Source organism: Amblyraja radiata, chromosome 27, assembly GCF_010909765.2.
Source record: "Amblyraja radiata isolate CabotCenter1 chromosome 27, sAmbRad1.1.pri, whole genome shotgun sequence".
Lineage (NCBI taxonomy): Eukaryota > Metazoa > Chordata > Chondrichthyes > Rajiformes > Rajidae > Amblyraja > Amblyraja radiata.
In genome coordinates, this window is record NC_045982.1 from 23756657 (window position 1) to 23772851 (window position 16195).

General features: G+C 42.1%; 1 protein-coding gene across 6 annotated transcripts in view; it reads left to right on the forward strand.

Moving 5' to 3' along the window:
* The window catches only part of LOC116988564 (adhesion G protein-coupled receptor B2-like), a 514190-nt gene that overhangs the window by 246520 nt on the left and 251475 nt on the right, over positions 1-16195 (forward strand). For all 6 annotated transcript variants that reach the window (XM_033045397.1, XM_033045400.1, XM_033045401.1 and 3 more), the window contains one exon: positions 8835-8941. In XM_033045397.1, the coding sequence (XP_032901288.1) occupies positions 8835-8941 (107 nt within the window). The remainder of the gene's footprint in view (positions 1-8834; positions 8942-16195) is intronic.

Here is a 16195-nt window from a genome sequence, read left to right on the forward strand (position 1 = left end):
CTAAATGGCTTACCCCTTATTCTTAAACTGTGGCCTCTGGTTCTGGACTCCCCCAACATTGGGAACATGTTTCCTGCCTCTAGCATGTTCAAACCCTTAATAATCTAAAATGTTTCAATAAGATATCCTCTCATCCTTCTAAATTCCAGAGTATACAAGCCCAGCTGCTCCATTCTCAGCATATGACAGTCCCGCCATCCCAAGAATTAACCTTGTGAACCTACGCTGCACTCCCTCAATAGCAAGAATGTCCTTTCTCAAATATGGAGACCAAAACTGCACACAATACTCCAGGTGTCGTCTCACTAGGCCACTGTGCAACTGCAGAAGGACCTCTTTGCTCCTATACTCAACTCCTCTTGTTATGAAGGTCAACATGTCGTTTGCTTTCTTCACTGCCTGCTGTACCTGCATACTTACTTTCATTGACTGATGAACAAGGACCCGCAGATCCCATTGTACTTTCCCTTTTCCCAACTTGTCACCATTTAGATAATAATCTTCCTTCCTGTTTTTGCTACCAAAGTGGATAACCTCACATTTATCCACATTAAACTGCATCTGCCATACATCTGCCCACTCATCCAAGTCACCAGCATTCTCATAGCATCCTCCTCACAGTTCACAATGCAACCCAGCTTTGTGTCATCTGCAAATTTGCTAATGTTACTTTGAATCCCTTCATCTAAATCATTGATGTATATTGTCAATAGCTGCGGTCCCAGCACCGAGCCTTGCGGTACCCCACTAGTCACTGCATCAATGGGTAATTTCCAGTTTGGCATATTGTAATTAATAGGGTGCCTCAAGAATCCACCAGATACTCACCTATTTCTAGGTTAAGATCTCATGCCAATGACTATCTTCCATCATAATAACATTCACCATCATAAATGCTTTGAAAGGCTGGTTATGGTACATATCAAATCCAGCCTACCATGCAGCCTTGATCCACTGCAGTTCACCAACCACCACAACTGGTCCATGGTTCATGTTAGCTCTCTGTCCCTACACATCCCCAGAAAATCTGGATAAGGACAACTACATGATTTTTATAAAGCCTTTGATAAGGTGCCACACGTGAGGGGCTGCTAAGGAAGATGAGAGCCCATGGTATCAAAGGACAGATACTAGCATGGACAGCAGGCTGGCTGGATGGCAGAAGGCAAAGAGTGGCAATAAAGAGTTCCGCAGGGGTCTGTGCTGGGGCCGCTACCCTTCACGTTGTATTTCATCATTTGGATGAGGGCATTGAAGGCTCTGTGGCCAAGTTTGCAGAAGATACGAAAATAGGTGGAAGGGCAGGTAGTGTAGAGAAAGCAGGGACTCTGCAGAAGGACTTGGACAGGTTGGGAGAGTGGGCAGGGAAGTGGCAGATGGAATGTAGTGTAATAAAGAGTGGAGTCATGCATTATGGTAGTAAGAATAAAGGCATAGACTATTTTCTAAATGGGGAGAGAATCCAGAAATCGGAGGTGCAAAGGGATTTGGGAGAGCTGGTGCAGGATTCCCAAAAGGTTAATCTGCAAGTCTAATCGGTTGTAAAGAAGGCAAATGCGAGCATTTATTTATTTCAAGAGGGCTAAAATACAAAAACAGGGATGTAATGCTGAGATGGACACAAAATTGTGGAATAACTCAGTGGTACAGGCAGCATCTCTGGAGAGAAGGAATGTGTGACGTTTCGGGTCGAGACCCTTCTTCAGATTGATGTCAGGGGAGTATAGAGATAAAATATAGTCAGAGACAGTACGACTGGTGGGAGAACAGGTAAGGGGGAGGGGATGGAGATGCAGAGGTCTCACCTTTGTTCCACTCCGCCCCCAGCTCAACGCGTTTCGGGTCCGCCACGACAGAGCTTTTCCTCCTTCACCTCTGCCTCTGTGCCTTTTTCTATGGGAAGGAGTCCCAATGATGAGTTCTTCTCCCATCTCCATTGGACCCCCTCCTCTTGGACACCCCCGGACGGTCCTCTACCCTCTTTAGACCTTTTTATTTTTAACTGCCGCCATGACATCAACCGTCTCAACTTTGCCACTCCCCTTACCTACTCTAACCTCAACCCTCCTGAACGTACAGCCCTCCTCTCGCTCTGCAGCAACCCCGACTTAATAATCAAACCCGCCGACAAAGAAGGTGCCGTGGTAGTCTGGCGCGCTGACGCCAGACGACAACTCTCAGACACCTCCTCCTACTTATCCTTGGACCATGCTCCCACAGACGAGCACCAGGCCTTAATATCACACACCATTTCTGATTTCATTACTTCTGGCTCTCTGCCCTCCAAAGCCTCCAACCTTATCATTCCCCAGCCCCGCATGGCCCGATTTTATCTTCTCCCCAAAATCCACAAACAGAACTGCCCTGGCAGACCCATTGTTTCTGCTTGTTCATGTCCCACTGAATTTCCATATATCTTGATTCCATCCTATCCCCCCTGGTCCAATCCCTCCCTTCCTGTGTCTAAGACACCTCACAGGACCTTCGTCTCTTCAATTATTTTCGTTTTCCAGGCCCCCACTACCGCATCTTTAATGTGGGGTAGTGGGCACCTCCATTCCCCACCAGGAAGGTCTGAAAGCCCTTTGTTTCTTCCTTTACCGCAGAACCCGCCAATTTCCATCTACTAACACTCTCCTCCGTCTAGCAGAGCTGGTCCTTATCCTAAACAACTTCTCCGACTCCTCCCACTTCCTCCAAATCCAAGGCGTAGCTATGGGCACTCGCATGGGCCTCAGCTATGCCTGCCTCTTTGTAGGGTACGTCGAACAATCACTGTTCCAGGCGTACACTGGCCCTATCCCTGAACTCTATCTCCACCACATTGACGACTGCATTGGTGCTAACTCCTGCACCCATGCAGAACTCACTGACTTCATCAATTTCACGACTAATTTCCATCCTGCACTCAAATTCATGTGGACCATATCCGAGATCTCCCTACCGTTTCTAGATGTCACCGTCTCCATCACAGGAGACGGACTATCGATGGACATCTATTACAAACCCACTGACTCCCATAGCTGTCTAGACTACACTTCTTCCCACCCTGCTTCCTGTAAAGACTCTATCCTCTACCCCCAATTTCTCCGTCTATGCTGCATCTGCACCCAGGATGAGGTTTTCCATACCAGGTCATCGGAGATGTCCTCATTGTTCAGGGAACGGGGGTTCCCCTCTTCCATTATAGATGAGGCTCTCACTAGAAACTCCTCGATATCCTGCAGCTCCGCTCTTGCTCCCCCTCCCCCCATTCGTAACAACGACAGAGTCCCCCTTGTCCTCACCTTCCACCCCATCAGCCAACGCAGAGAGCACATAATGCTCTGACATTTTTACTATCTCCAATGGGATCCTACTATTAGCCACATCTTCCTATCTCCACCCCTTTCTGCTTTCCGCAGAGACCGTTCTCACCGCAACTCCCAGGGGTGGAAATCCCGGGGGAGCAGGGGGTGCAGGGGGGACATGTCCCCCCCCCCCTTGTTTTGAGAGGTTGGGGACGATCCCCCCCATTTTTTATAATCCCGATTTAAAAACCCAGTGAAATCTCCGCATTCCGCGAGACAGTGGGGGTGGGAATGATGGTAGAGGGCACCGACTAGAGAGACATTGGTCAGCAGGAATGTTGGCGGGACATGATGATTCAGTGCGATATTTGGAGGAGGGAGGTGTCGATCAGAGGCGGAAGTAGGGGGGTGGGACTGAGGATAGAGCGCGGTGATTGGTGGAGGGAGACGTTCTGGTGAACTAAAGAACAGAGCGGAGCTTGAATTGCATGCCCAGGTCAGACGGTCACAAGCGAAAAACACCCTCGGCAGCCCTGGACATAGACCTGCACCTCATCCGCGACCAGGATCGATCCCGAGTCTCCGGCGCTGGATCATCCCCATCCCCACCTGAGTGCCCCCCACGCCCGGGCGTGGCCAGAGACGTCGGGAGTCAGATGGGTGAGCCCCCAGGCCCACAGCCAGCGCAGAGAAGCAGTGCTAAATCTAGTTCAACTCTGCCTGTCCTGTCAGGTTAACCTACAGCCCTGCCTGGACTTACGGGAACGACGGCCCAGGTTTAAGGCCTGCGCGGAGAAGCAGCACTATAGCTCCACGGCTCTGGACTGGTGTCCCGTCAGTCCAGGCAGGGCTGTAGGTTAACCCGGCGAGACAGGCAGAGTTGAGCTGGATTTAGCGCTGGATTGATCTGAAATTATTGTCCACACGGCCCACGGTTGAAGCCTCCAAGGCCTCGCGTATGTGCGCACGCACGGCCGCCAGGAAATTGTGTGTCCCCTGGTCCCCCCCATGTTTTGATAGCGATTTCCGTGCCTGGCAACTCCCTGATCAACTCGTCCCTACCCACGCAAACTACCCCCACCCCAGGTACTTTCCCCTGCAACAGCAGAAGATGCAATACCTGTCCCTTTACCTCCGCCCTTAATTCCGTCCAAGGCCCCTACAGTCTTTTCAGGTGAGGCAGAGGGTCACTTGCACCTCCTCCAACCTCATCTAATGTATCCGCTGTTCCAGGTGTCGACTTCTGTATATCGGAGAGACCAAGTGCTGGCTCGCAGATCGTTTCGCTGAACACCTCTGCTTAGTCTGCCAAAACCTACCTGATCTCCCGGTTGCTCAACACTTTAACTCCCCCTCCCATTCTCAATCTGACCTTTTTGTCCTGGGTCTCATCCATTGTCAGAGTGAGGCCCAGTGCAAATTGGAGGAACAGCACCTCATATTTTGCTTGGGTAGCTTACAAACCAGCTGTATGAACGTTGTCTTCTCTAACTTCAAGTAGCCCTTGCTTTCCCTCTCTCTCCATCCCCTCCCCCTTCTCAGTTCTCCCACCAGTCATACTGTCTCTGATTACATTTTATCTTTGTACTGCTCATTCCCCTGACATCAGTCTGAAGAAGGGTCTCGACCCGAAACATCACCCATTCCTTTTCTCCAGAGATGCTGTCTGTCCCGCTGAGCTACTCCAGCATTTGTGTGTCTACCTTCGGTTTCTCTACAGTTCTTTCCTACACATGATGTAATGCTGAGGCCTTATAAGATACTGGTCAGGCCCCATTTAGAGTATTGTGAACAATTTTGGGCACCATATCTGAGGAAGGATGTGCTGGCCCTCGAGAGGGTCCAGAGGAGGTTTACAAGAATGATCCCAGGAATGAGTGGATGAACGTTTGACGGCACCGGGCCTGTACTCGCTGGAGTTTAGACGAATGAAGGAGGACCTTGTTGATATGTACCGAATAATGAAAGGCTTGTATAGAGTTGATGTGGAGAAGATATTTCCACTAGTGGGACAGTCTAGGACTCGAGGTCATAGCCTCAGAATTAAAGGACATTCCTTTAGGAAGGAGATGAGAAGGGATTTATTTAGTCAGAGTGGTGAATCTGTGGAATTCTTTGCCACAGAAGGCTGTGGAAGTCATCAGTGAATACTTTTAAAGCAGGGATAGATAAATTCTTGATTAGTATGGGGTGTCAGCGGTTATGCAGAGAAGACAGGAGAATGGGGTTAGGAGGGAGAGATAGATCAGCCATTGATAGACTTGATGGACCAAATGGCCTATTTCTGCTCCTGTTACTTATGACCTTATGGTGTCAGACTCCTATGTATAGATTACAGCTCTGTCGCATTCAAATAATAATGAGGCGGAGTAAGGAAGGAGATTGAGAACCTCATAACTTGGTGCCAAGACAACAACCTCTCCCTCAATGTCAGTAAGACTAAGGAGATTGTGATTGATTTTAGGAATCAAAGCATTGCACACACCACATTGATGGCGCCGAAGCAGAGATGGTCAGAAAATTCTATTCTTAGGAATAAATATCACCAGCAATTTGTCTTGGACCCAGCCACATCGTAGCTATGGCCAATAAATCGTACCAACGCCTCTACTTCCTTAGAAGGTTTAGGAAGTTCTGCATGTCCCCAACAACCCTCACCAACTTTTACAGATGCGCCATAGAAAACATTTTATCAGGATGCATCACGGCATGGTTTGGGAACATCTCCATCCAAGACCGCAAGAAATTGCAGAGAGTTGTGTACATAGACCAGACCATCATGCAAATCAATCCCCCTTCCATTCACTTAATCTGCACCACACCACCTCGGCAAAGCCGTCAGCATAATCAAGGACCAGTCTCACATTGGTCACTCCCTCTTTTCCACTTTCCCATGAGACAATAGGTACAGAAGTCTGAAAACGCATAACTCTATATTAAGGGACAGTTTATTTCCATCTGTTAGCAAGCAATTGAACTGTCCTCTCACCAGCAGTCCTGTCCAGCAGTCGAGTGCAGTCCTGATCCATGTACTTTATTGGAGATCTTTAATCGGACTTTATCTTGCACTAAATGATATACCCTTTATCTGGTATCTGTACACCGTGAACGGCTTGATTATAATCATGTATAGTCTTTTCATTGACTGTCTAACTCAAAGCAAAATACTTTTCACTGTACCTCGGTACATGTGACAATAATAAACTAAACTAAAAAAACTAAACTAATGTTAGGACTTTAACTAATCGCAATACATATTAATCACAAATGTTAGGATCTCCACATCTGCTGGTGGTGTAAATATTGGTGGATGAGTAAGGTGTCAAGAGAAAAAGGCTGCTAAAAGGGATACAGACAAGTGAGTACCTTGAAAGATGACAGATGGAGTATAACGGGGAAATGTAGGTTAACCGCTTTGGAAGGAAGAATAGCACAACAGTATTTAAGTGGTGTGAGTGATAAAAAAATGTACTCTGAGAGATGCACACATCCTTGCACAATAAATCTAATGCTAGTAAGTAGGACACCAATATGAAAACATGAAATGTCGGAAGTACTCAGTAGGTCAGGAAGTACTGGTGGAGAAGGATATAGAGTTAAGTTTTCAGGTGGATGAATTTGTTATCAGGACCTGCTTTTGGAAAAAGGCACCAAGTATGTAAGAAGGCAAATAGACCATTACACTTCATTTTAAGGGATTCTTCACTTTAATTCAAAAATAAGAAATACATTATCTATCAGTTCGGAATTTCAGTACATCACACCAGAAATATTGTGTGCTGTACTTGTCTCCACATTTTGGAAAGAGTATGAATGTTTTCAATGTGTTCACTCAGTTGATTCCCAGGATGAGGAGATTGCCTTGTGAGAAATGTCTGAGGTGACTTCATTGAAACATAAATTTCTGAGGGTAGATTTTGTGGAAAAGAAAACCATGTGAATGAGACTTGTCCAGGAAATGTGGTCTCAGGTAGAGAGCTCAATCTCTTACTTGCTGAGGAAGTATTTCTACTCTGTGTTTGGAATTCTTTATCTCAGAGAGTTGTGGATGTTGGATTATCAATATATTTAAAGTTTGGACAAAAGCAGAATCAAGCATTATGTGATGTGGCAGGAAAATGAAGTTGAGGCTAAAGATTGCAATGTCAATGTAGGCTTGAAGTACCAGATGACCTGCTGCTATTTCTTTTGTTATATCCCAGAATTTCCATCTTCTGGATCAGAATTGGCACATCTGCTTCTGATTGAGATGGTGCAATATTTGGAATAAAATAACAGCTTTGAAGAGAGTTGTCCCCAGAATACCCAAAACATGCTCCCACTGTACTTATGTTAAACACTGTAAGCTAACTCAGGCGAAAATACAACACAAATATGAGATAGTCCATTGGTCATAAGTACTACACAACATAAATTTGACCTTTAAAACAATGTCATGCACAATCAAATCCCCTATGCTATGGAGCGCTGCAAGGCTGTTATTTGAATGTTAACTAAGTGTTGTATCTATGTCTTGGAGCACAAATTATAATCAACTGTGCGAACAAATGGAATTGTTTATTTTATGAATTTAAAGCTGATGTTTCTTCAAACCATAATTGACAATGCATATTGTTATCTCATTTATAACAGTCCAAAGCAAATTGCACTTTCTCTTTTAATGCTATTATACATTGAATACTAAAGTTTTCTTCCAAATTAGATGCTTAAAGAATTGTTTACACAACAAAACAGAAAGAGTCAGTTACACCTTTTAAGAAAGATTATAGCATCAAACAACCTTTCCAAATATTTGAACATATCATCTGAACACTAAGAACCATGGAAGTATTTGCTCACTATTTCATTTTAGGTTTGCTGAGGTTGACCTATGTTGATTGCAATCAAATGTTTGCATAGTCTACATTCAATATATAACTACAGTCATATCTCTTATTGTGGCAAATATACATTCTGCAAACAGTTTGGAAGTATATAAATGTCTAACTAAAATATTTGAACTGGATTTTCTGACATTACGAAAAAAATGAAGAAAAACAATGCAAGTGTCAAAATAAGTGTCAATTTCAAAAAAGACATTGACCCTTTGAGTTTCAACCTCCATAGACCTTCCCCAGTTCATCTAAGTAAAAATAAAACAAATTATCAATTGTAACAAAAACAAATGCTGCAACATATTTAACTTCAGAGCAATATTAAACAATCCTTGGGTATAAGGATTGTCTAATATTGCTCTGAAGTTACATATGTTGTAGCATTTAAATAAAATTGCATTCATTCTTGTTTGACACTGCATTAATGTTAACCTAAAAGGCTAGCTGAAGAGTGAGACATACTGCATCCGTCAACGTAGGTCTCTAACTATTTTACCTTTGCAGTACCAGTCGTGACAACCAGAGTGTTGGCCCTTTAAAGTTTTTCAACATTGCATTTGAAGACAACATTTAAATAATCTTACATCTAAAAGGAGTTTGAGAACACTTGAATGTACAGGGAGGAACACTGTTACTAAATGTTATTTACTTTTATTTCTGTGATGCTTAGGCTCAGCCAGCCGCAGATGTTCATTGAATTCTCGTGGAATTGCATTTTGGGGACCACCAAGTTTTGCCAGATGTGTCTCACATGCTTACAGTCATCTATACATATCGGTACGTACGAATCACTTCTTTAACATCTTATATCAATGAGAAAGCAAAGGTATTAATAATGCGGGACATTGAGCAGTACAGTGAGTTAAGTTATGGTATCCTGATCCACATCTCACCAGTCTGCTAGACTGAAAGCTTGCCTACTGAAAGGGTCTTGACATGATTACTAATGCAGTTCTAAAGGGTTCAAAATGACAAACAAGCATTGTATGCAAACAGTGAAAATTACTATTGAAAAATAACAAAAAACCCTGTTGTGATAGGGTGAACACTAAACTTACTTTTTGTGAGAAAATATTTTTGTTGCCATCTACAAGAAGAGAATGAATAGCTGATATTTATACCAGAATATAAATTAAGGAAGATGAATGATGGAAGTTAGAGAGAAGCACAAACAATGCTGGAGCTGTGAGATGCTGTACACTGCAATCACTGGAGGTGTAAAATAATAGAGAATGCTGGTAATACTCAGTTGATCAGGGAGCATCTGTGGAGAGAGAGTAAAAACTGTTCTGACCTGTGGAATTTCATATTGATACTCTTGAACTACCACAAACAAATGTGGGAAGCCTGTATAATCTTACATTGGGCTTTATTGGTTGAGGCGAAAGAAAGTCACAGTGGAAGTTGGAAGGAGAATTAAAGTGTCAGTGACTGTAGTCTCAGGTTTGCCCTTGCCAATCGAAAGGGGGTGTAATATGTTTGGTTACTCCAACATATAGGAGACCGCATCGTGAACACCAGATATAAAACAAAATATATATTGGTATATGTGGGGTGTTTCCTTTCAATGCTCTAAAAGTCTTGCAGTAAATTAATTCCCTCATCATTTTCATTACCAAGTTCCAGACTATCACTCCATCACTGTAACGTACACATCATGTGTAATATTGGTCCAGGGATAATATCTTCATTTAATATGGTCATCCCTTTTGGGTTAATGGTTGACTAGTGCTTGGTACAAAAAGGTACAGAAGAATGGTGTTGAAAAGAAAATCGCAAGGCATTTAACATAGGTGAAGACTCGAAGGACTGAAGCATAGTAAATTTTGACTCTTTGTTTAAGAAGGGGAGTAGAGATAACACACAAAATTATACAACTGTGAGACTCATGTCAATGGTACGAGAGCTATTAAAGAGGATACCAGAACAGGATTTACTCCCATTTGGAAGAGACAGGCATAGTTAAGAACAGTCAGCATTAGTCCAGGGGGAGGTCATGTTTTACGAAATTGATTGAATTATTTCAGGAGGTGGCAAAGGTGATCAATGAAGGTAGGGCAGTGGATATTGTTTACATGGATTTTAGTAAGCCATTTAATAATGTTGGTCTTGGTAAGCTGCATTCGAGAGTCTGGTTAAAATGCATGGGATCCACAGTAAATTAGTAATTTGGATTCAGAGCTGGCTTAACAATAGAAGATTGTTCTGCTTTCTGTGAGGGTTGTAATGGAAAGGTGTTATTTGGCTGGAGATCGGTGACCAGTGGCGTTCCACTGGGATCTTAACAGGCTGATCGCAAGATGTCAGTGTCTGACTTATCTCCAAAGAGAATGCCGTGAAGGCGGCCATGGAACTTCTTGAGAAGATCAACTCATCCCTAATTTGAGCATGCTGGCTTTTTACAATATCTCAATCCAAAACTGAGAGCAGTGCCAAGCAGATTTCTGCGTCGATGAACTGTACTCTTATTCCAATAATAGAAGAATGAAAGCTGCAAAAAAGTTTATGAAAATTGAGTGGAACCAAAAGATGCAGGAACATATCTACAATCAAGGTATTAAATATCTACCATTGCTGGAAGCTGAACACATATGAGAATGAAACTCACCATACATATCAACCCATACATCACACCACGGATCATTTGAGCTAATGATGGAGTGTTCCATTGCGAAAGTTTGTTTCTTGAAAGCAGATAGCAACAAACGTTGAAGGTAGACCATGGCAATCTTTAATTGATTTGTCAGACGGGAGTGGCGATCTACAATGAACACAAACGTTGCTCAGGGCTTCTCGGGCACCCACTCACAGAACAAAGGACAGTTAGCACAATTATACATTTTTCTTATCAGTAAAACACTCCTACCAAGTCTGAATATGGCATGACAGAAATATTCTGTAGGCTTTCATAATATAAGGGAAGCTGGGTCCAAATCAAGCTCATCCAATGACAAGTTATTACTTTCCTCTGGAGCATCAGCTATTTTTTTCAATCTTGGCTTCTTTATGGCCTTGGAGAAGCACAAGTTAGTACTGCAGGCTGCCATCTTAATGTCTTTATTGAAAAGACAACCTGTCCTCCATATTGTGTTCCATATATTTTACAAAGTCATTCAGACTTGGCATTGAGCCATTCTATTGTTCTACTAGTCCATGCTTTTGTAGAAGAACGACTCCATTTTAGATTTGACTATTAGCTTTGACTATTAGCTCTTTCACCATATCACAGGAACAGTTATTGTAGAGGTCTCAGAATAGATAGTGCTGTGGACACAGCTCCAGAGACTCAGGTTCAATCCTGTCCTCAGGTGCTGTCTGTGTGGAGTGTGCATGTTTTGCTTTGACCTCATGCATTTTCCACATGTGATCCAGTTTCCTGCCATATCCCAGTGACATTCTGGTTGATTGTTAACTGATTATTGCAAATGCCTCCCTGCCTCAATGTGCCAATGAATCAGGGTGGGATTGATAGGCATGAGAGGAAATAAGGGTAGATTAGGGCTAGGGGTAAATGGTTGCATGGAACTAAATAGGAGAATGGTACCAATTATTTTGTTCTGGAAGCCGACATAGACTTGATGGTTCAAATTACCTCCTCTGTGCATTAAAGAAATGTAGGAAATAATCTCTGACAGACTGGGAAGTATTGTTTGAATCAAATATGGAGACTCCATTGGGTTAACCACCAGTCTTGCTCATCATCAGACCCTTTGGAAACCAGTTAATATCACTGCAGGAAAAATATATAATTGGTCCTGTATCTCAAGGACTTGATGCCGAAGTAAAGCACAAAGAGACCACGGTGTTGTTTGGATGGTTTGCCTTTCTGTTTGGTGTCTTATTATTAAAGAATAGCTGTAATATATGTGTCTTACATAATGTTAGTCTGTGGACAACAAATGTTCCTCTCCGAATAGTTTCATATGACTCTGCTGTTTCGTGGCACAACAGAATGTGGTGTCCAGCAGGAGGTTGTTAGAAAGGAGAAAGTGAGGATGTCCGCTGACACTCTGTAACCTCTCATGAATAATGTACTTTTGTTAATAGTGTAAATTACTGACTATTTCTGGAATTTTAGGAAATAAGTAAGGGAGTTACTCCAACAAAATTCATGCAGGCTTCAGATTGCAATCATTAATCTTAGGCTGTTTATGTAGTTGTTATTTGCAATGACCACTTCTATTGATAAAAGAGGCCCAAAAAGCCTCATTTCCCATTATTCTCAGCATAAATCATCAGAATGCCTTTGTTAATGTTTCCCCAGAATTCACTTAAATCCTTTATTGATTTTACGCTAAACAGTAATCTGCTTCAAACATCTATTATTTTCTGTTCATACTTTTTAAAATGTGGTGTTGTCAATCAAGTGTTACTTTTAATGGACAATGGTTTATCATTCCAAATTGATTATCTTTCTGACAAATATTTTGTTGACAGAGCATACTGCACCTGCCGCATGGACAGAATACAAAGAATTGTGAAATGGGTAACTTAATGGCTCATAACTTTAAAGTGAAGCACACTGCATTTCGGTAACTGAAGGGTCTCCCAGAGCAGACGGGACCTTCATGAGCTAACATAAATTGAATACCGAATACAACAATACATATCTATTATCCCAAATATTGAGACTAGCATTCACAAAAGCTGAAGACAGATTAATAATCAGTTAAAACAGGGAAGGTGTCTAAAGTGCAAACAAAGCATGTATGGACAAGAGCTGTTTTGTTATTTTATCCAAATTCATCCAGTATGGTCACTACTGTCCCTGGCATGAATCATCCACATGTTTCTTTTGACAAGACTACCTCTAAATCCCATCTTCATAATTTACCAATCTCTAAGTAAATCTTCCCTTCGATGTCATGCTTGCTACGTAAAAACATCTGCTAATGTTTGAATAAAGTTCATTGCACATTGTCATAGTCTTCCAGCGTAAAAACAGGCCCTTCAGCACAACTTGCCCACATCAGCCAACATGTCACATCGACACTAGTCCCACCAGCCTGCGTTTGACCTATATCCCTTTAAACCTGTCCTGTCCATGTACCTGTTTAAATGTTGCTTAAAAGTTGCGATAGTACCTGTCTCAACTATCTCCTCTGAAAGCTCATCACCCTTTATGCGAAAATGTTATCCGTCAGGTTCCTATTAAACCCCTCACATTAAACCTATGTCCTCTGTTTCTGGATTCCCCTACTCTGGGCAAGAGACTGTGCATTTACCCGATCTATTCCTCTCATGATTTTGTACACCACTATAAGATCACCCCTCATCCTTCTGCACTCCAACAAAAAGAGTCCTAGCCTGCTCAACCTCTCCCTCTAGCTCAGGACCTTGAGTCCTGGCATTACCCTCGTAAATTCTCTCTGCATCTTCCAGCTTGATTACATCTTTCCTATAACATGGTGCCCAAACCTGAACACAATACTCTAAATGAGGCCTCACCTCACATCTATATACAGTCTTGTACAACAGCAACATGACCTCCCAACTTCTGTACTCAATACTCTGACTGAAGTCCAACCTATCTACCTGTGATGCCCCTTTCAATGTACTACTTACCTGTACTCCTGGATCCCTCTGCTCTCCAACACTACCCAGAGCCCCATTATTCACCGTGTTGGTCCTGCCCATGTTAGTGCTCCCAAAATGCAACTCCTCACATTTTTCTGTAATAAATTCCATCAACTGATATAACCAATTTAGTCCCTTGCACCCCTTTTGCCATTCATTAAAGACATAGCTGATCTGCAGCCTAGCTATTTAAACTTGTTTTATCCACAAATTCCTTAATAATGTAGACTAACAAATATCTATCCATTCAGATTTAAAATTAAGAAATTACAAGGGAGAGGTACAAACCTAACATCCTTTACAGATAAATGTATTTTGTATTTTCACTCTTGAGAGCCATGACTCCAAGTATTAGTGGATTTTTTTCTTGTCTGATACTCCCCAGACAACAAGAGGGAATTGAAGGCTTTGTGGCCACATTTGCAGATGATACGAAGATTGGTGGATGGGCAGGTAATATAGGGAATGGAGGGTCTGCAGACTTAGACAGGTTGGATATGTGTGCTGTGAAGTGGCAAATGGAATACAGTGCAGCAAAGTGTGGAGTCATACATTTTGGTAGTAGGAATAAAGCCATAGACTATTTTCTTAACGGGGAGAGAATTCAGAAATTGAAGGTGCAAAGGGACTTGGGAGTGCCGGTGCAAGATTCACAAAAAGTTGATTTTTAAGTCAAATTGGTAGTAAGGATGGTGAATGCAATGCTGGCATTTATTTAGAGAGGGCTAGAATGCAAAAACAAGGATGTAATGCTGAATCTTAATAAGGCATTGGTCCGACCGCTTTTGAAGTATTGTGAGCAGTTTTGGACCCCATATATGAAGAAGAATGTGCTAGCGTTGGAGAGGGTACAGAGGAGGTTTACAAGAATGATCCCAGGAATGATTAGTTTAACATATGATGAGCATTTGAAGGCATTGAGCTTGTACTCACTGGAGTTTAGAATGATGAGCTGGCGACCTAATTGAAACTTACTGAATAATGAAAGGCTTGGATAGAGTGAATGTGGAGAAGATGTTTCCACTAGTAGGAGAGTCTTGGACCAGACGCTATAGCCTCAGAATAAAAGGACGTACCTTTAGAAAAGAGAAGAGGAGGAATTTCTTTAGTCAGAGATGGTGAATCTGTGGAATTCATTGCCACAGACGGTTGTGGAGGCCGAGTCAATTAATATTTTTAAGGCAGAAAAGACATATTCTTGATTCGTAAGGCTGTTAGGGGTTATGGGATGAAGGCTGGAGAATGTGAGTGAAAGGGAAAGATAGATCTGCCATGATCGAATGACACAGTAGACTTGATGGGCTGAATGGCCTATTTCTGCTCCTAGAACTTATGAACATGGGAACTCACAGATCTAACAAGGACTTTGTTTATCAGTGGCATAACTTCTACCTCCTCCTATTCTTGATTTAATGCAATGAAAGCCCATATTTCACTAGCTTCATGATTATTTTCCATGCTTCCAAAAGATTTGAATGATACTTATAGAGACTTGAGACTTGAAAAGTCCAAGATTGTGCCAGAAAGTGGCGACTTTTTGATGCTGTCCCGGAAGAGGATTGACTGTTAGCCGCTACAATCATTTACTCTTTAACTTGTTTATGATTGTAATCATGTATAGTAAATTTGACTGGATAGCACTGGAAACAAAGCTTCTCACGATCTCATGGTGCACACGATATTAATAAACTAAACAATGTATCTCTATGTTTCTTTGACCTAAACTGCTTTAACTTTTCACTATTTAGAAAGGAATTTAGTTTAGCCTTTGTAAGTTCAAAGATAATGATGCCATATTTCCTCACATTGAAGTACTTTGGCCACATTTTTATCTATTAACATTTGTTTGTAGAAACAAGGATCTGCGGATGCTGGTGTACAAAAAAAGACAAGAGTGCTGGAATAACTCAGTGGGACACCCGCTGAGTTACTCCAGGACTTTGCGTCTTTCAACATTTGTTGTAGTTTAATGTTTCCTTGAACATTTTCTTTGTTCATTGGAAAATGTGGATATGCATTATTTTGTCCCATTACCTAGCTCAGTTAAAGATACAATGAATAGCTGTACCCCCTCCCAACACACATTGATTGTTGCAAGTTATCTCCTGCCAATATGAATAATTCCTCGTAACTCATTTCCTGCCTCAGTCAATTTCCTGACCAGATTAATAATTTATCTTTAATTTCACTAGCTCTGAATTTAGTAACAATCTCCTATAGGGGAATTTCATCCACTTCCAAATGCAATACATTTATGGACATCCCAACGCCTGATATTTTAGTCACTTCTTTCCAAGAAAATCAGCTTTGCATCTTATGTTCAATCTCTAGATATAAATCAGTACTTTACTGGCATTTAATGTCAAGTTAACATGTTTATAATTTTCTCACCTCCCTATCTCACCTTTCATAAGTGGTGGAGTGATGTGCATCAGCATGGAATCCAGAATTAAA